This window comes from Notolepis coatsorum (genome assembly GCF_963971535.1).
Source record: "Notolepis coatsorum genome assembly, chromosome: 3".
Classification (NCBI taxonomy): Eukaryota; Metazoa; Chordata; class Actinopteri; order Aulopiformes; family Paralepididae; genus Notolepis; species Notolepis coatsorum.
The window spans coordinates 33794587-33816241 of NC_140167.1; the positions used below are offsets into that span (position 1 = coordinate 33794587).

Here is a 21655-nt window from a genome sequence, read left to right on the forward strand (position 1 = left end):
TATATATATTTATTCTTACGGTATAGATATCTATCCCCATCTGTCTGTACAAACCTGCACATAATCCTTTTTATCTGTAGATACTGTATCTATATTATCTATACATATCCCTTACCTACTCTAACTAGTTACGCTGCTGGCCAGTATGACCACTAGTACTACCACACTGTCTTTATCTGTATCACTGTACATATTAATATTATAAATCTGTACATACATCGGATTAGCACTACACTCAGTAGTACTCATTTATATATTTTACACCTGTACATTGTATATTACTATTGTACTTTTTTACTGTTACATTTTCCATCCGACAATTCCATCCGAGTGGCTCTGAATGCTCGTACCGCTGCTTACAACTCGGGCCGAGCATCGGGAAGTATGGAAGAGTATAAGGTAGCAGCCTATATGCTACGCAAGGAGGTGCGGGCTGCTAAACGGCGATATGCGAACAAGATGGAGACACAGATGGCACAGAACGTCACGAGAGGCTTATGGCGGGGAGTACGAATGATAACTGATTATAAAGTCAGTCCCCCCTCAATAGTGAGTGCCGACGCCTCTCTCGCGGATGAACTAAACTCCTTTTACGCCAGGTTTGGAGCGAGCAGTGGCGACGTTAGCTCACCGGCTAATGACGCCACTGACGCGCCGGCTGCCGCGGGAAGGGGGGGCTCATCCACAGGGGGGTGGGGGGGACACTCTCATTGACGGAACACACCGTGAGATTGATGTTTAAGGGTATAAATACTCGGAAAGTGGCTGGCCCAGATGGGATAACAGGACGAATACTTAAGTCCTGTGCAAACCAGCTGGCCCCAGTATTTACATCCATATTCAATATATGACTCTGGCTGAGTCCGTGGTCCCTGCCTGCTTCAAGATGTCAACCATAATCCCTGTGCCAAAAAACTCCTCTCCAACAAGCCTGAATGACTACAGACCGGTGGCACTCAACTCTGTGGTCATGAAATGCTTTGAGAGGCTGGTCAAGGATTACATCTGTGCCTCCCTCCCTAGTAACATGGACCCACTGCAGTTTGCATACAGGGCAAACAGGTCCACTGACGATGCGGTCTCCCAAGTACTGCACAAGACACTATCTCACCTTGACAGTCAGAAGGGGGCTATGTGAGATTGCTGTTCATTGACTATAGTTCAGCTTTCAACACCATAGTCCCCACCAGACTGGTTGACAAGCTGATCGATCTGGGTCTGAGCTCCGCCATGAGCGCCTGGATCCTGGACTTTCTAAGTGACAGGCCCCAGGCGGTCAGGGTGTGGGGTCATACCTCCAGCAAAATCACCCTGAGTATCGGGTCCCCCCAGAGCTGCGTTCTGAGCCCCTGCTCTACTCACTGTACACACATGACTGTGTGGCCAGGTTTAGCTCCAACTCCATAGTGAAGTTTGCAGACGACATGGTGGTGGTGGGGCTGATCTCTAACAATGACGAGAAGGCCTATCGGGAGGAGGTTGATGAACTGGCATGATGGTGCCGGGACAACAGCCTACTCCTGAACATTGGTAAAACCAAAGAGTGGATAAACGGGGCTATCGTGGACAGGGTGAGCAGTTTCAAGTACCTGGGAGTCCACATCACAGAGGACCTGACATGGTCTACATACATAGATTCTGTGGTGAAAAAGGCAAAACAGCGCCTCTATCACCTGAGACAGCTAAGGAAGTTCAGAGTATCGGGGAAGATACTCCACTCCTTCTACTCCGGGGCTGTAGAGAGCATTCTGACTGGAAACATCACTGCCTGGTTTGGAAACAGCACGGCACAGGACAGGAAGGCACTCCAGAGAGTGGTGCGCACAGCTGAGTGTACTACGGGTATTGCACTACCACCCCTGCAGGACTTATATAACAGGAGGTGCAAATCCAGAGCCTGCAGAATTATGAAAGACCCTCACCACCCCAACAACAGCCTGTTTAAGCTGCTGCAGGCAAGCGCCTACGGTCACACGCTGCAAGAACAGAGAGACTCCGACTCTCCGACTTCTTCCCCCAGGCCATCAGAACACTGAACACTGAACTCTCCACTCACAAATACACACACACACACACACACACACACACACACACACACACACACACACACACACACACACACACACACACACACACACACACACACACACACACACACACACACACACACACACACACACACCGCAAAAAAAATCACTTTAAACAAAATGTCACTTTAAAAAATAGAATCTTTAGAAACACTAGGAGGTACTATATAGTTTAGATACAGTAAGAGTTAACATTGTAAATTGTATATTTCATAGTAGTGTATATAAGAACCAGTTTCTCAGGAACCTACTGTAGCATGTATTTTTTTTACCATGCATATCTTGTGTCTTATCTATTTTATTTTTTCGATGCCTATTTTATTCTATTTTATATTGTATTTTGCACAATCAATGCGGGCAAGACCACCCGCATTTCACTGTATGCCCTGGCATGTATGTGACAAATAAACCTCTTGATTCTTGATTCTTTCATTGTACTGTACTTATAACGTATGACAATACATTTGAATCTAATCTAATGTATCCCTGTTCCTCAGGAGAAGGAGATCTACAGGTGGCCGGTGAGAGAGTCTCTGAAGAGCATACTGGCCATGGGCTGGAACATTGACAGGACCAAGGACGGAGAGACCACGTCTCAACAGCGGGAGAGCGAGAAGATGCGCAAGGTCTCTCAGGTTTCACAGGTACTGTGCTGTAGCTACACCCCAGCCTCAAACTGTAAACCTTCTTGTTTCACACTGTGCTGTAGGGCTGGGCGATATGGAAAAAAATCATATCGCGATAACGATATGATAATTTTATTTTATTTCTCGATATCGATAATTATCGAATTGTTATAAGTATACATTTTTTTTTTTTTTTTTTTTTTTTTAACAACAGATGTATGTTTATTTTGCAGCAATTCTTTGTCATTGCCGCCATCTTTAGTGTTACATCCCCTCACACTCCAGTTCTCAGGCTGCAGCTGGTTTAAAAGCTAAAGTAAACCGGCTTCTCTGCTGGCTGTGGCTCCAGAGGAGTTGAACAGTTCTGGCTCTGCTAGTTTATTTTCGATCTTTTGGCGCTTTTTTGGTGGACAAACCACCGCACATGTGCACTGTGACTTGTGACTGGAGTCTAGTTCTGCTAGCACACATAGCCTACTGTGTACAGACGGTTTCAAAATGTATTTTAAATTAGAAAGCAAACAAAATAAATGGACAAGAGAAAAAGAAATCTGAATTTGGTCAGTATTGTCATTTGGACAAGCAAAGCCATTACTTTAAGTTGCAGGCAAGAAAGACAAGTCTGTCCACTGTCTCTGGTTTTAAAACTGCCCTGTTGCAGGTAAAAAAAAAAAAAAAAAAAAATTTTCAATTTCTTTTAAATTTCGATATTCGATATCGATTATTAAAATATATCGCGATATTTATCGTTATATCGCCCAGCCCTATGCTGTACACCCCAGCCTCCAACTGTAAACCTTCTTGTTCAGGCTGTACACCCCAGCCTCCAACTGTAAACCTTCTTGTTCAGGCTGTACACCCCAGCCTCAAACTGTAACCCTTCTTGTTCAGGCTGTACACCCCAGCCTCAAACTGTAAACCTTCTTGTTCAGGCTGTACACCCCAGCCTCCAACTGTAACCCTTCTTGTTCAGGCTGTACACCCCAGCCTCCAACTGTAAACCTTCTTGTTCAGGCTGTACACCCCAGCCTCCAACTGTAACCCTTCTTGTTCAGGCTGTACACCCCAGCCTCCAACTGTAAACCTTCTTGTTCAGGCTGTACACCCCAGCCTCACACTGTAAACCTTCTTGTTCAGGCTGTACACCCCAGCCTCAAACTGTAAACCTTCGTGTTCAGGCTGTACACCCCAGCCTCACACTGTAAACCTTCGTGTTCAGGCTGTATAGCCCAGCCTCAAACTGTAAACCTTTGTGTTCAGGCTGTACAGCCCAGCCTCAAACTGTAAACCTTCGTGTTCAGGCTGTACAGCCCAGCCTCAAACTGTAAACCTTCTTGTTCCTGTACACGTGAACACTTAAGGTAACTAACTTGCGTTCAGCGTTTCTCTGATTTTTGTCTGATTGGCCACGACTCCCACGTGACCGCGCGCTAGCACGCCCCCTTATCCACGCCTGTCGCGCGCGCGGCAGACGCGCGGCAGAGGTCGCTGCCTTCCTCAATTTATACGCATGGAAGTATTGACTACGCCGTAACGAATAATTAAAAAAATATACCGTTAACTGGAATATGTTGTGCCTTTACACATATGTTGGATTATGTAATTGGTTTGTCATGACAAACCAATAAAATATCGCATCGCCGGCTGTCTCTGGCTTGCTCCAGCGGACACCAGAGCTCAGCGATGCCGCTCGCGGCAGCATATTCTCCCCGCTGGCTGAGTTTTTTTTTTGGGGGTATTCATCAGACAAATCGGATCCGGGATTCGGCTCCCATCAGTCGGGCAAGAACTGCAGGTTTTCAGCCTCTCTCCTCTCTCCTGGAGCTTAAGGGGGAGCTTAGTACGCCTGCCTCTGAGGAGGTGGCTACAACAACACACAGTGACTACATGCAGTCACTGTGTGTTGTTGTAGCCACCGGGTAAATTGCGATTTTTTTTATTTGTTTGTCATGACAAACCAATTACATAATCCAACATATGTGTAAAGGCACAACATATTCCAGTTAACGGTATATTTTTTTAATGATTTGTTACGGCGTAGTCAATACTTCCATGCGTATAAATTGAGGAAGGCAGGGACCTCTGCCGCACGCTGCAACACAACACACAGAGCGGCAGGCGTGGAAAAGGGGGCGTGCTAGCGCGCGGTCACGTGGGCGTCGTGGCCAATCAGAGAAACGGTGAATGCAAGTTAGTTACCTTAAGTGTTCACGCTTCCTGTACACCCCAGCCTCAAACTGTAAACCTTCTCGTTCAGGCTGTAAACCCCAGCCTCCAACTGTAAACCTTCTTATTCAGGCTGTACAGCCCAGCCTCACACTGTAAACCTTCTTGTTCAGGCTGTACACCCCAGCCTCACACTGTAAACCTTCTTGTTCAGGCTGTACAGCCCAGCCTCAAACTGTAAACCTTCTTGTTCAGGCTGTACACCCCAGCCTCAAACTGTAAACCTTCTTGTTCAGGCTGTACAGCCCAGCCTCACACTGTAAACCTTCTTGTTCCTGTACAGCCCAGCCTCAAACTGTAAACCTTCTTGTTCAGGCTGTACACCCCAGCCTCAAACTGTAAACCTTCTCGTTCAGGCTGTACACCCCAGCCTCAAACTGTAAACCTTCTTGTTCAGGCTGTACACCCCAGCCTCAAACTGTAACCCTTCTCGTTCAGGAAGATCTTTCAAATTCTGTCTCCTTATCTTTATTTAAAGAACCTCTTGATACTGATACTGATACTACTCCTGAAGAACCTCACTTTATCTTTGACAACTTTGCCTTTTGAACATTGGCAGGCAAACGGTTTCAACCCGAGCCCGATCGACACAAGCAACGTGGTTCTGTCCAGGGAACTGCAGGTGAGTGACCCCACCGCTGTTTTACAGTGAATGACGTCTCACGTGAATATGAGCTAAATAGCGAGTAGGGCTGGGTGATGTACCGTAGAAGAAATCAAACGAACATGTTATATAATCCAATTCATTGCATTGATCTATTCCCTCATATATAGAAATGTGAGTTATTATCTTGTTGTCATTAGTTCAGACAACAGAATTATCTATCACAGTATTACGATAATGTAATTAATCGCGATATGATCGTGATGAAAGACCAAAAAAGCAGCAATGTTGAATTATTGCCCAGCCCTAATAATAGTGCTATACGGTGTCATGTGGGTGTGAACATGTATCCGTTTTGTCTTTCACCCAAGGCCATGGTGGAGGTGGTGGCTGAAAATTACCATAACATCTGGGCCAAGAAGAAAAAGAGCGACCTTGGAAGCAGAGGTGATTCTGATGTATTTAATCACTCACACATGCTACAACAGAGAGAGAGAGAGAGAGAGAGAGAGAGAGAGAGAGAGAGAGAGAGAGAGAGAGAGAGAGAGAGAGAGAGAGAGAGAGAGAGAGAGAGAGAGAGAGAGAGAGAGAGAGAGAGAGAGAGAGAGAGATTTACATTTGACATTTAGAGAGAATTTGTGTAGGTGAGTGTGTGTGTTTGCTTGGTTTTTCTATACTTGTGAGAACCAACCCATGACAGCCCACCATTCTTGTGAGGGAATTTTGTGTTGTGAGGACCTTTTGGCTGGTCTGCACCAAAAGAAACGCCTCCCAGAAATATAATAATGTCACATTTTAGGTGTGGTCCTGCCCGGTTCGGCCATTTGAGTGGGTTCCCGGTGTTGGTGTCATTATGTTCGCTGTCAAAAGTTACCCATGGGAACTATGTGTTGCCAAATTTTGGAAAGCTCACCGCAGCCGAGTCGCTGCTTCATGCCGGCTTGCAGAAGCACAGCGGGGCGTCTTCTGTCCCTGCCAACAGATCTTTATGTTCACGTATCTCAGGCTAGGACTGTCTGATTTACAAACAGACAGCGCTGGGATACTCAGGGTGGCTCCTAGACAATGGCCAATACTGTTTTTCCATTGAACACACACAACAATGGACGATCCTCACAAGTATAGAAAAAAGCGTATGCGTCTTGTCTGTCTTGGAGCATATGCGTGCCTGTCTCCCCAGCTCCTCCCCGACAGAATGGATTCACAATGAGCAGCGGGAGTCGCTGCGTGACACCATCTGTTGTCAGACGGAGACACAGGCCGGCCACGGCTGACACACTCTTAACGGACCGCTGGGCTGTCTGTGGGTTGTGGTTCTGTTGGTACCAGGTGGAGGAACGCATCCCCTACTGGTGCCCTATGACACGCTGACCGCCAAGGAGAAGGGCCGAGACAGAGAGAAGGCCCAGGACCTGTTCCGCTTCCTGCAGATCAACAGCTACTCTATCGCCAGGTCAGAACACACACAGCATATTATTATATATACAGTAGTGTCCAGTTCCAAACGCATCTTTTAGTGGTCTAAGTCCAGGCATGGGTCGGTACACAGAGGAGGTCATCGTAATGTCCAGGATATATACGGGGGTATGGAAGTCACACAGGCTGGGTGAGAGCAGGAGCAGTTGTCGTCAGCCGGGCGTAGGTCAGAGCAGTACTTTGTGAACCAGGCCAGTGTCTCCAGGTCTTAGCCGGCAGGTCAGTGTCTCCAGTTCTTCACCGTGCAGGCTAGGAGAGAGGATTAGAATAGAGATTAGAACAAGGTTGTGAGCAAGGCCAGTGTCTCCAGGTCTTCACCAGCAGGCCAGTGTCTCCAGGTCTACACCAGCAGGTCAGTGTCTCCAGGTCTTAACCAGCAGGTCAGTGTCTCCAGGTCTTCACCAGCAGGCCAGTGTCTCCAGGTCTTAGCCGGCAGGTCAGTGTCTCCAGGTCTTCACCGTACAGGCTAGGAGAAAGGATGAGAATAGAGATTAGGACAAGGTGGATGAACAAGAGATCCAGGCGAACAACTTAAGCAACAGAGTAGAGAACAAGAATATACTGTAATAACGTGACTAACGTGGTACGAGATGACAGCTGCTCCACGTCTGAGGCGGGTTTATATACCATGATGCATGCCTCCAGACTGCAGATCAGCTGCCTCGTGACACACCAGCTGTAACTAATATCAGATAATGAGAGTGGTAGAGTAGGGAAGAGAACAGAGAGAGGCAGGAGTACTGACATGGTAGAACCATGACAATAATGGTGCCACTGTGTTCTACTACAGGGTGTTTGGACCAACAACCACCAGTGATTTGTAATTGAAACAGCTGTCCTGTCGTAATTAGCATAGCTGGTTAATGACTGGGGTGAGTTCTGTCCTTGAAGCGTTTGCAATTGAAAAGTCACTACAGTCGAGTTATACTGCCCTGTCAAGGCTAACCGCAGTAACTCGAAAAAAGTCAAAATTTAGTTATGAGTGAAATTGAACTTGTCAATAAATGTTTTATCTTGTGACCAAGTTTCAGATGTTAATGTCGCTCAGTTTTGGAGATATGGGGTTTTAAAAACTGCAGTAACTACAAAATCACACTCAAAACCCAGGCAGACTGCAGTAACTTCCAAACAGTGAAAAATGGCTTTAAATTTTTTTGACTTGCCATCCAAAATGTAACCAAGCCATTTTGAAAATGAAATTTAACACCTGAATATATTGGAATGATGATGATCCAAATAAAATGGCTAGGTTAAGTTATGAAATCTGGAGGGAAAACAACATTGTATTTGAAGTTACTGCACTTTGCCTGTACATTACCTGTATAATTATTTAGGGGAACTGTGCAGCAGAGTGCAGTATCTGATTTTTGGGGGTTAATTAAAATAATTAATCGTATTTTTGTATGCCTAAAGATTACTTCATTAATACATGTTAAATCTGGGTACTATCATCTATCTACCTATAACACATGTTGGATGGCAAGTCAAAAAACTTTAAAGCCATTTTTCTCAGTTTCACTGTTTGGAAGTTACTGCGGTCTGCCTTGACAGGGCAGTATAGTTTTCTCTTTTTGGAAAAAGTGCCTAATTCTTGAGTTGTGTCACTCACTCACTCACTGAAAAAAACTGTCCAATTAGATTTCGAGTGCCCCCATCTTTATAAAACGTGTAAATGCGCAGGTACTTTAGGATGTCAATCAAATGAACCCCACCCCAAAAGTTCTGTTGATTTCTATGGGACGTCTCCTTGTGTTCCAGAGGTCTGAAGGACATGGATCAGGACTCGTCCTCCATGGAGAAGAGGTTCGCCTACAAGTTCCTCAAGAAGCTGCTGAAGTATGTGGACTCAGCCCAGGAGTTCATCGCTCACCTGGGTAAGAGCGTAGTGCATCTCACACGGCCCATGACAGACTTTCACACACAGTATTATTATTATTATTATTATTATTATTATTATTATTATTATTATTATTATTATTATTATTATTATTATTATTATTATTATTATTATTATTATTATTATTATTATTATTATTATTATTATTATTATTATTATTATTATTATTATTATTATTATTATTATTATTATTATTATTATTATTATTATTATTATTATTATTTATATATATATTATATTATTATATTACACAGTACATCTGAACTTGATGTTATTCCAGAGGCCATGGCCTCCAGTGGGAAGACAGACCGGTCGCCTCATGAACAAGGGATCAAGTTCTTTGCAAAAGTAAGTATGTTTTACATTACAATATTGTGTTACAGGGGTCAGTCATGCTAGCAAGGACTTTCACTTCCTCTCATTGGACAAAAAAAACATCCAGTTTCAAATCCGGAACGCTAATGAAGGAGACAAAAGAAAAGTGCACTTTTGATTCAGTCGAAGGGCTTCTCCAACTCTGGTACCAGTGCAGTACAGGACGGGTTGGTGAGGTTCCTATACATAGACCCCCACAGGTCTCACCACCACTGCTGTCCTCCATCAGGTCCTCCTTCCTCTCATCGACCAGTACTTCAAGAACCACACCCTCTACTTCCTCTCATCTCCCAGTAAGAACCTCAGCAGCAGTGGCTACGCCTCCAACAAGGAGAAGGAGATGGTCACCAGGTACACACGCTTTAACTGCTTACAATCAGTACTCGAGGCCGTACTCAACATTCAAACAATCAAATGCTGTAGTTATGAAGAAGTAAAGCATCCTAGAATTCTACAGCAGAGCACATGAATATGCATTTTCTCAGCAAATAAGCTCAACTCATTATCATCATTTGAAAACACACACACACAAACACACACCCCATTTCTCAGCTGGTTCTAAATCACACTCTACTCGCTGTAATCTCTCTGTAATCTACTTCTTCCTTTTCCATCCTTTACGTTTCTAGCCTGTTCTGTAAATTGGCAGCTCTTGTCAGACATAGGATTTCCCTCTTTGGTAAGCCCTGCTCTTCTCTGTGCGTGTGTGTGTGTGTGTGTGTGTGTGTGTGTGTGTGTGTGTGTGTGTGTGTGTGTGTGTGTGTGTGTGTGTGTGTGTGTGTGTGTGTGTGTGTGTGTGTGTGTGTGTGTGTGTGTGTGTGTGTGTGTGTGTGTGTGTGTGTGTGTGTGTGTGTGTGTGTGTGTGTGTGTGTGTGTGTGTGTGTGTGTGTGTGTGTGTGTGTGTGTGTGTGTGTGTGTGTGTGTGTGTGTGTGTGTGTGTGTGTGTGTGTGTGTGTGTGTGTGTGTGTGTGTGTGTGTGTGTGTGTGTGTGTGTGTGTGTGTGTGTGTGTGTGTGTGTGTGTGTGTGTGTGTGTGTGTGTGTGTGTGTGTGTGTGTGTGTGTGTGTGTGTGTGTGTGTGTGTAGTACTGATGGTGGCTTGTTAAATTTGTGTTTGTATGTGTTACTAATGTGTTTATGTCTGTGTGTGTGCGCGCGTGCATCCATGTATAATATACGTATACATGTGTGTGTGTATGATGTGTTTTCTTGCAGGGAGTGACTCCACCACCATGGTGAGTTGCCTTCATATCCTGGCACACACCCTGGACACCAGGTGGGCACTGTTCTGTTCTGTTCTGTTCTGTTCTGTTCTGTTCTGTTCTGTTCTGTCCTGTTCTGTTCTGTTCTGTTCTGTTCTGTTCTGTCCTGTTCTGTTCTATTCTATTCTATTCTATTCTATTCTATTCTGTTCTGTTCTGTTCTATTCTATTCTGTTCTGTTCTGTTCTGTTCTGTCCACAGACACAAAACGTACTGAGAACTTGGCTCTTGCGCTTTAGTGGGATGTGTAGCAAATAAAGAGAACAAAGTCTCACATACAAGTAAAAAAATAAAAAACGATATAAATAATACCAAACTACCGAATCTGAAGCAGTAATGCATCCGATTAGAGATTCACCCGGGGAACATTGCTGTGCAGTCTCCTGGGAGCCGTTGACATTAACAGAGCGCTCGTTTAAATGAGCAGAGCGCACCGCGTGGTGCTACACGATGCCCACAGCCCTTTTGAGACAACGTGGTACTGATTGTTAATGTAGCTCGCATATAATGAGGTTAACATGGCCACGTATCAACGCGGTACTGATTGTTAATGTAGCTCGCATATAATGAGGTTAACACGGCCGCGTGTCAACGCGGTACTGATTGTTAATGTAGCTTGCATATAATGAGGTTAACACGGCCGCGTGTCAATGCAGTACTGATTGTTAATGTAGCTCGCATATAATGAGGTTAACACGGCCGCCTGTGTCAATGCAGTACTTTAACACGGCCCAAGTATCACAGTGTCTTGCTTGTGCTGAGGAGCTGCAGTCGGTGCCGTGGGTTCTTGTCTTTCACCTCTCCTTCCTGAAGAATCCATTAAGGCCCCACAATGGGGTTTTACATTAATGAACATTATGAATTGCGAAACGCCTCACTATGGCTTGACCTAATCTTGTTAATGCGTCATGCTGTTCCTGGAGGTGGTTCATGTTTCAACATTCCAACATTGACAAACTCACCTTGGATCTAGATATCCTCTTAATTCTGTGAATAAATCATGAGGTGTTTCACCCTAAGGAAGGACAAGTGGACATATCTCCCACAACACGGCTGAAACCGCTTTAGGGGTATGGGGAATGATTTAGTGTTATAGTGTAGGAGGGGCTGTCGCGTGGGTAAATAATGTGTTGCATGCCAGGATATCATCAGTCTAATCTAACGCTGTCCTTCGTGTAACCCACTCTCGTTGGCTCTCCTATCATTAATCGCCCTGTTTCTCCTTCCACAGAACGGTGATGAAGTCGAGTTCGGAGCTGGTGAAGGCGGGCCTGAGGACCTTCTTCGAGAACGCTGCGGAGGACCTGGAGAAGACGTTTGAGAACCTGAAGCTGGGGAAGTTCACCCACTCCCGCTCCCAGATGAAAGGCGTTTCCCAGAACATCAACTACACGACTGTCGCCCTGCTCCCCATCCTCACCGCCCTGTTTGAACACATCACTCAGCACCACTTCGGAGTGGACTTGTTACGTGAGTGCCAGCGCCTGAAGAGATGATCGGGTTTATTCAAGTACAATTGACAAACCCCCTATCTCAAACCTTGTTTGTCCGAGGGAAGCAATAGTTGTGATTAGAGGATCAAGAAAAGAGGGCAGGGTTTGAGGTAGGTCAATTAGATATGTAGTTAGGTGTTAGGATCATTTTACCAGATATTCACGGAGGCGGACAACAGAGTATTTGCTTAAGGAGAGAGTTTACTGACGGAATGACATGTTGCAACATGGAGAGACCTAGATTACAGCAATGGCCCTAGCCTAGATCTATGTAGAATGATGAGCTAACAGTATTCATACGTATTTATACAGGAGACTATACAAAACTGTTACGATACGGCATGACAAGTGGAGCACTGATTTAGATTATATGAATTATAGATATGATGTACAGGGATATCTGGATAATGATGTATACTTTAGATTTGATTAGATTTTATTAAGGATCCCCATTAGCTGGTGCCATAGCAACCAGCTAGTCTTCCTGCTTCCTGAGTTTTACTGTTCATGACCAACAAGTATATTAAAAGACAATCTATTTGATGATGTGGTGGTGTGTGTGCATATGTGTGTAAGGGTTGAAGGTTATGTGTAGAGAGAGAGAAAGCGAGAGAGAGGGGTAGTGTGTGTAGAGAGATATGTCTAAGAGTGAAGGCTATGGGGCGACAGTGGCTTAGGAGGTAGACCGGTCGTCTGGTAATCAGAAGGTTCCTGGTTCGATTCCGGCTCTTCTCCTTGAGCAAGACACTTGACCCCTAACTGCTGTCGATGAGCAGGTCGGCACCTTGCATGGTTGCCTCCGCCATCTGTGTGTGAGTGAATGGGTGAAGGTGAGGCGTAAATTGTAAAAAGCTTTGGATAAAAGTGCCGTGTAAAGGCAGTCCCACTGGCAGGGGCTATGTGTATGCAATTGTGCCTGTGTGTTAGTAAGAGAGAGATAGAGAGAAGTCACTAGGTCAATGTCATATGTTATAATACACACAGTTCCCTGTTATATTTTTCAGTGGATGATGTGCAGGTGTCCTGCTATCGCATCCTGACTAGCCTCTATGCACTGGGCACTGGGAAAAACATCTACGTGGAAAGGTACCCGAAGTTTAAACAAACAGTGTCCAGATTCTGTCTGTTGTCCTCTCCTGTGATCTTCACCATCTGTGTGTGTCTCCGCCGTGTCCCCCAGACAGCTGCCCGCTCTTGGGGAGTGTCTGGCCACTCTGGCGGGGGCCATGCCTGTTGCCTTCCTGGAGCCCCAGCTCAACACACACAACCCCTCTTCTGTCTTCAACACCAAGAGTCCCCGCGAACGAGCCAGTGAGTCATGCGGTCATTATAATAATATGCCGGAGAAGGGCACTGCGGGTGGGCAGAGCAGTCGGATGAAATGAGTAGCACTCGTGGATAATGTTAAATACAGCGTGCTCTATGGTAAATTATACTGTTTTCGTTAGCCTTTAGGCGTTTGGCCCAAGAGCTGTTGGATTTAGAGAGACTGATGCGTACAGATTCACACAAGCAGCACAAGCCCAGAGGCCATTCACTCATACACCAGAGAATAGAGCAGTAGTTCTCTTTTCTGTTTTACTGATCTGCTGCTGTTGTATCACAAACGTTTTCAGACTTCATTGAATTGTGTAAAAAAAAAAAAAAAAAAAAATTGTCCTCTTTCATTGTGATTCAAGGATTTCCATTGCTCTGACACGGTTCAATTCATCATTACATGCCTTCGCCAGGGAAGAATTCAAGGCAGTGGGTAGATTGTCAAACATAATCATGTAGAAAATAACTTTTATTATAGTGAAGATTGTTGTTTGTTGTTTCCAGTTGTCAAATGGCACATGCTTCGAAATGGAACTTAACTGTAACATTTATTGTAGGACATAATTGCTAACCACAGACCGGCCCATTATTCCAATTCAAAGGAACCATGCAGATTATTATTAGATAATAATTGCATCATTATACAGTGTGTTTAGTTATTTGTTTTACAGATAATGCACTCTTTAATTTGTCCATGTACTGTAAAGGACATACAATCACAATCATGTCCTTTAAAGGGGCATTTCACCAAAAACTGATTTATTTTGCGCATAAATGACACACACATCTCACACACAGTGGTCAAGAAAGCACGCCAGTGGTTCTATTTCCTGAGGAGACTGTGGAGGTTTGGAATGAATGCCAACATCCTCACAAACCTCTGCAGGTGCACCATGAAAGAGCTTGCTGCCGGGCTGCAGCACAGCCTGGCAGGGGAACTGTTCTGCCCACAGCTGCAGATCACTACAGAGAGCAGTGGAGGCAGCACAGCACATCACTGGCAACAGACTCCCAGCCATCCATGATATCTTTCATCAGCAGTGCGCGTGGAAGGCACACAGCCTCATTAAGCACCACAGCCACCCAGCCTCCTCCTTGTTACCAGATGATACAGCAGCACGGCTGCACGCACTGCCAGGCTCAAAGACGGTGTTTAACATCTGGCCATCAGGCTTCTCAACTCATAAACCTGCAATATTTACAATGTTTACTTCAAAACGCACCATCAAACCACAACTGTTGCTGTTGAACCAGGACCACTACACACCAGTGTGTGTTGTATACACTTGTCACTTAACTTTTTCACACAAATCCCATTTACACATATATGCATATAGTGCTATAGTTGTTATCTCATTCCATTCTCTCATAGCTCATAATTCATCCCATTTTACCATTCCATTTGTGCAACCTACTGATGTACACACCTGTCACTCTACACACAAACATGTTTTCACATGATTATGCATATAGTGTTATACTTTATATTTCACTTATATATCACTTTTTACTTATATATTATGGCATACATGGCATACACATTTACTTATACCATTTATACATATATATATATTTTATATACTATACTTGTTGTGAAGGATCAGATTAAACCGAATATATATATTTATTTATGGATATATATTTAATAGTATTTGTATATCGTTTGATATCCCTTGTATATTCCTTGTACATATACACTGAATATCCCTTTAGTCTACTAACAGCCCATAATAGTTTCATTCTCTCATTGGACAAGAACTTGGCGCCAGCAGCCAAGCCCCTTGGTTCAAGTTCAATCGTGCCGACAAACATGTCGTTACTAGCCCGGTTCCGCGTAGGAATACGTCTGGCGACATACGAATGGTACTATTTGTTCACAGCGCATATATATATGGCGCAAGTAAAGTAGAACTTTCTTTTTAGTCCCTTAGCCCTTAGTTCTTTACCCTCCAACCTAGTGGCAAGACGTTAAGCCTCACCCACGATACACGTGTGGTGCAGTATGGTCAACTTGGCCTCAGAATGGCATTGAGACATCGTGTGGATTAATAGTTGAATTGTCATAGTTTGGCACTATACCGTCGAGTGGGACGTATTTCTATTAAGTTAATAATAGTCTATTATGTATGGTGCATCGTTCGGTTAGAGTTATACAGTGAGTAGTACCCCCATCGTTTCCTCGCGTTATCTAGAGTCTTAACCAGGCTGGGCAGACCACGTGTGGTGCTTTCATCCGAGGAGTTCTGGGCTAGGACGAGTGGACCTGCACATTGGATTACCTTACCCGGACGACGGCGAGCCCTACACGGCTTGGATTATCTACTTGCTTTGGGTGCTTTGATTTATGCCATGGATAACAGCCAACACTGGTGAGTGTTGGAACTACCCCCCGAGAGGAGTCCAGGTGAGACGGCGCTCTACCCCGAGTGAGGTCGCCTCACGTCTCTTCGTTGTGGACCGGCAGCTACCGTCTACAAGAGGGCCCAACTGTATTCATCTGTGGACCAAGGTTCTGTGGGCACCGTGTTCAGCACTCTGAATTCTCCCAAGAAATCGTTGGCCAGATGGGATATCGCCGGCGGCTCTCCTAACCCCCCCCCCTACTGACTTACAACCAGCAGGACCCCCCTTTAGTATATCCAGCTATAATCATTAAGTACCATCGCTATAGTTCCCTAAAGAACCAGGTTGTATACTTGCTTCCTGCGTAACCAGAGATTGGACATTCAATGTTGATTTGCCTACGAATACTCATTTGCCTTACAAGTGCATTCAAATCATAAATGTCATTAAGTGAACGTTGTATATACCCTTTGCTATATATTAAATATTCGACTTATACATTTGTGTGGACTTGGTTTCATGGTGGGAAAGTGTTCATCATATCTATATCATGTACTGTGTGGCCAGTAGTTAAAGTACATAAAGCGGTAGTGGTTTAATGATACCATACTTATCAATACAGTCAGGGAATTGTACCCCTCAGTTACAATACTGTATATTTTCTTTTTATCTATGACTAGTGCTCTATTGCGGCTTGTGCTCCTACTGCTGAGCTGATCTGTTTCTCGTGTCGGATACATTTAATTGACGCTGTGCCTACATAATAATAATAAAGTAAAACTGAAAACTGACACATCCAAAAACTAAACAGTAAATTAGTTTGAATATGGCCACTAGTGGTATCGGGAACATGGAATCCTTGCGTTGTGTTAATTACAGCTCCATGAAATGATGAAGATGAAAACATACCAATACATTGTCTTATAGGGACTGCTACCTTATCACTTCATTGAGCTGTAATTAAGACAACACAAGCATTCAATGTCCCCAATCACTGGTGGCCATATTGAATTATACAATGGCATGCAACTTTCTCGATTCTGATTGGCTGAAACAATCAAGTTACACGTGGGTATTTGTTATAACCAACGCTCTTGGTCCCAGGACCCGCCCACAACCGAATTACTATCAATCCGCCGTGCAAGTTTTTCGAAGTGAAAGCAAGATGCGGACAGTAAACGTTACGAAAGGATATGTTGATAGGGTCATAAAGACTAAATGAAAAATGATTCTGTCACGGCGAATGTGTTAGTTTCTTACACAATGTTGGATTATGTCATTAGTGGGTCATGAGTCATTGTGGAACAAAATATAAATTGCGCGAATTGATTGATTGCTTGATTAATACATTTTTTTTATTTTTTTTATCTACTTTCTATAGAAGCAGCTGGGATGTGCACTGACTAAGCTTGGCGACTCTTTCGAAGTCGCTCTCTTTCGAAGTTGGTTAAGGTTAGAGTTTGTCTTTAGAGCAGGGCGATAGACCACCATCCCTGATTCCAAATTCTAACCTTAAGCAACTTCGAAAGAGTCGCCAAGCTTAACCAGTTGGAAACAAGGCGGACAGTAATAAAATTAGCAATCAATCAATCAATCAATTCAATAATCCATGCTCACTTAAAACAGCGCACCTCCCAGCTGCTTCTATAGAAAGTAGGTTTAAAAAAAAATAAGAATTCCCTCCTATAGGGCAAAGAAAACTTATTTTTTTCCCCCTATAGGGAAAAGAATTTTTTTTTTTTTTGTTTTACCTACTTTCTATAGAAGCATCTAAGAATGAAGTTTTATAGAAAGTAGGTTACAAAAAAAATAAAGTTGGATGTGTTAGTTTGTTGGATGTCTTAGTTGAAAGACAGTTGGATGTGTTAGTTTGTTGGATGTCTTAGTTGAAAGACAGTTGGATGTGTTAGTTTGTTGGATGTCTTAGTTGAGAGACAGTTGGATGTGTTAGTTTGTTGGATGTCTTACTGAGAACAGTTGGATGCACTTCCGAGCTGCTTCCACATGGAGGCAACTTCTCTTTTTTTTCTTTTTTGGGAACTACTTTTTCAGCGGATGGTTTTGTCAATAAATCTTCAATTAATGTGTGTTTAATGTATAGCAATAAGGTTGGATGACATCGGCCATTGTATAAAAGCCATTACACCACGTGCAGTCGTGGGTTATGAGAATTAGACCATGCCTAGGGGGGTCTAATGAATCAATGAACAAATTGTAAAGCGCTTTGGATAGAAGTGCTATATAAATGCAGCCATTTACCATTTATGTGCAAAATAAATCAGGATTTTTTTTTTTGGTTAAGTGCACCTTTAACAATAATGTCCTACGGTGCTTTTAGTCCTAGGCATGCCAGACTCGGTAGAGGACATGTGTGCGGAGATGCCGCGTCTGGACGGCTTGATGAAGGACATCAACGACTTGGCTGAGTCTGGGGCGCGCTACACGGAGATGCCCCACGTCATCGAGGTGGTTCTCCCCATGCTGTGCAACTACCTGTCGTACTGGTGGGAGAGAGGCCCGGAGAACCATCCCACCAGCGGGGGCAGTGTCTTCTGTGCCACGGTCACCTCAGAACACCTCAGTCTCATCCTGGGCAACATCCTGAAGATCCTCAACAGCAACCTGGGCATCGACGAGGCCTCCTGGATGAAGAGGATTGCAGGTGGGCATTGGTTACTGTTTTGGCTTTTGGTACTTGATGTGAAATATTTTGACCAGATATTATTCATGGTGGCAGACAACAGAGTCTTTGATTAACCCTTTCACTGCCACACGACAGAAGGTTAACCCTTTACTATCACACAACCGACGGTCGCCTGTTGTTGTGTGGCAGTGAAAGGGTTAACCTTCTGTGTATTGTCGCGGTGAAAGGGTTAACCGTTTGGTAGTGCGGCAGTGAAAGGGTTAACACTTTGAGTGCCAACGACGAGAAATCTCGTTAGTTCATGCCATGCGTTGAGTGCCAAGAACGAGAAATCTCGTTATTTAATCGATATTTTTTTTATTATCGATTTCCATTCATTTTTCATCAATCTAGCCTCACGTTACCAGTGGGGATCTGTCTGAGCTCGAACAGGGAAAATACCGCCCCCTATCGTCTCTCCGGATGGTATTGCACCCCATTGGATTGGACTGAATGAAATGGATGGGAAAAAAAGAGTCCGGATTCCACATTTTACTTGTCAGCCATGTAACCGGAGATGATCGCACTCATTGCCCACCCTCAGAACAGCGTGGAATCGGTATTTCCAGTACCCAGCGTTGGATCAATAAACACGATCGATATTTGGAATGGCGATCATGAATTGGAATAATCTTTTTGGAGAACATCTGATCTGAGGTAAGGAATCTATTTTACCAGTCTTGGGATAATCAGAGCTCTTTTCACCTATATATCAGCGTGTCCCATATGTGTGTGTGTGGCTGTGAGTGTGTGTGTGCTGATCAGGAAATAAGATCGATTTTTCAGCCCGCTTCTCTAGCGTGCATAAGTACACATATACTATCGATAATCTAGCATTTATTTGAAAACGATTCATAAATAGGCCGAAAAATTACTGTGTTTTGTGTATTACAGTAAAGCGTGATTCCTGCAGAATCTTTTTTTTTTCTGGAAGTTTCAAGAAACGAGCGTTTTTCAAAATGGTATAAAACGGAAATGAACCGATTAAAAAACAATCAGTTTTGACAATGTTGACTGCAAACAAGTCATTGATAAGCGACGGGCGTATTAGACACATAGCCATAATTTAAGATATAGTTTATGCGTTCGCAAATGTGATCGCCCTCCATTGACTACAGCGCTGGCACTCAAGCGCTATTTTTGGCTCCCCCTGCTGGCACGGAAAGTGTTAAGGATAGAGTTTACTGACAGAATGACATGTAGCAACATCGAGAGACCTAGATTAGAGATTAGAGATAGGCTAGATCTCTAAAAGCATGCTGAGCTAACAAAGTATTTATACAGGAGAGTAGACAAAACAAGTGGAGCATTGGTGTACATAATATGAATTATAGATGATGTACAGAGATATCTGGGATTATAAATATGATGTACAGAGATATCTGGATAATGACGTACTTATGAGGCAGCTGTGTGTGTGTGCATATGTGTACAAGTTGATGTGTAGAGAGACAGAGAGAGAGAGAGCAATAGAGAGCAAGAGGGGTAGTGTGTGTAGATAGAAAGGTCTGGGAGTGAAGGCTATGTGTATGTGATTGTGTGTGTGAGATGTTAAGAGAGACAGAGAGAGGGAGAGATACAGTAGTGTGTTTGTGCATGTGTGTGTTAAAAAGAGAGAGATAAGTGTGTTGGTAGATTTCCCTATCAGTACTAAAGAATAACATTGCCTGGATCACACCACACCAGTTTAAACTGTCGAATGACATTTCTATAGTGCTATTCTAGTATAGGACACAAAGCACTTTACATTTACATTTAGTCATTTATCCAAAGCGACTTACAAGTTCTGTACGACAAGCCATCAGGAAGGGCACAACTCTATCAGCTGAGCAACAATGTTCTTTATAATGGAATGACTGCATACATTTTTCCATTTGGGAATTGAAATGGAAACACTGGCAGTGTTAGTGAGCTACACTGAACCACAAACTGTGATGGTGGTTAAAATGATACCAGTGTTATCTTTTCAATGATTCTTCACATACAGTATGTGATCCTGACCCCTAGTGGTGAAACTGCTTCTATATTCTATATAATATATTTTTCTAATTCCATCGTCACCAGTTTCATTTTTGAATCAAGAAAACGAATAGTCCCAACTTCTCGACATTTCAACGGAGTCTTTCTGTTCACCGGACGCTGCCATGATGAATCGAATGTGACTTGGAATGAAAGTTCTAATCAAGATGCCTCCGTTGAAATGTTGAGAAGTTGGACCATTTCTACAACTTCAGGGTAGGTGTTCAGTCTATGTTCAAGAACCATTCTCTCTCTCTCTCTCTCTCTCTCTCTCTCTATCTCTCTCTCTCTCGCTCTCTCTCTCTCTCTCTCTCTCTTTCTCTCTTGTTTCCTGTCATTATCCCGTGCTGTACTGTTATCTAATGAAGCTATATATATATAAATAAATGTAAAGTATGAATGTTCCCTAAGATCAAGTTTCAAGTTTGTTTTTTAGTTGTCACAATACAATACATGTACTTTATGGTGAAATGCTTGGTTCTGTATGAGCCCCTGCGAGTGTGCTTCATACCGTAAAAAAGTAAGTAAAAAAGTAAGTAAAAGAGGAATATACAATATACAATACAATATACAATCTAAAGTACAGCCTAAGTACAATCTAAGTGCAGTGAGTAAAAATGAGTAAACAGTGAGGTACAAATGCAGACAATGAGGTAAAACACTTTAAGGTAAGGTGCAAATGCAAATGAGGTATGAATGTATTGCACATCTCTCTAATAAATAGGTACATATAATGTAGTGTTAAAGTGTCTAAAGTGAGTGTTAATAAGGTGAGTGTCTGTTTAAAAGGGAGTGTGTGCATGTGGATGTGTGTGCAATGAGTGTAGATGATGGGTTGTTACATAGAGTCATTGAGCATCCTGATTGCTCCTCAGGCTGTGATAATACTGTATACACTCTGAACTTCCAATCGCTCCCTGGTTGTGTGCATCAGTCTATGTGCAGCCCATCATCGGGAAGGCTCGGGCCGACCTGCTGAAGTGCCACTTCCTGCCCACCCTGGAGAAGCTGAAGAAGAAGACGGTGAAGGTGGTGGCCGAGGAAGAGCTGCTGAAGGCCGACAGTAAGGGAGACACCCAGGAGGCCGAGCTGCTCATCCTGGACGAGTTTGCTGTACTCTGCAGGGACCTGTATGCCTTCTACCCAATGCTCATCCGCTATGTGGACAACAACAGGTGAGCTTGCTGGCTGATGGGTAATGGAGTTCTCTTGAGGTAATGGCGTTCTCTTGAGGTAATGGAGTTCTCTT

The 21655-nt window shown here is 43.7% G+C and overlaps 1 protein-coding gene across 1 annotated transcript in view; it reads left to right on the forward strand.

Annotated features, from left to right (window-relative positions):
• LOC311225759 (ryanodine receptor 3) overlaps nucleotides 1-21655 on the forward strand; it is a gene marked incomplete at both ends in the record, with an annotated part of 274770 nt that overhangs the window by 184276 nt on the left and 68839 nt on the right. Inside the window, 14 exon segments of the mRNA XM_084311153.1 lie at nucleotides 2585-2731; nucleotides 5499-5561; nucleotides 5915-5990; nucleotides 6873-6996; nucleotides 8778-8893; nucleotides 9197-9264; nucleotides 9521-9642; nucleotides 9921-9970; nucleotides 10505-10565; nucleotides 11783-12021; nucleotides 13049-13130; nucleotides 13225-13355; nucleotides 18043-18366; nucleotides 21341-21581. Of these exon segments, the coding sequence (XP_084167279.1) occupies nucleotides 2585-2731; nucleotides 5499-5561; nucleotides 5915-5990; nucleotides 6873-6996; nucleotides 8778-8893; nucleotides 9197-9264; nucleotides 9521-9642; nucleotides 9921-9970; nucleotides 10505-10565; nucleotides 11783-12021; nucleotides 13049-13130; nucleotides 13225-13355; nucleotides 18043-18366; nucleotides 21341-21581 (1844 nt within the window).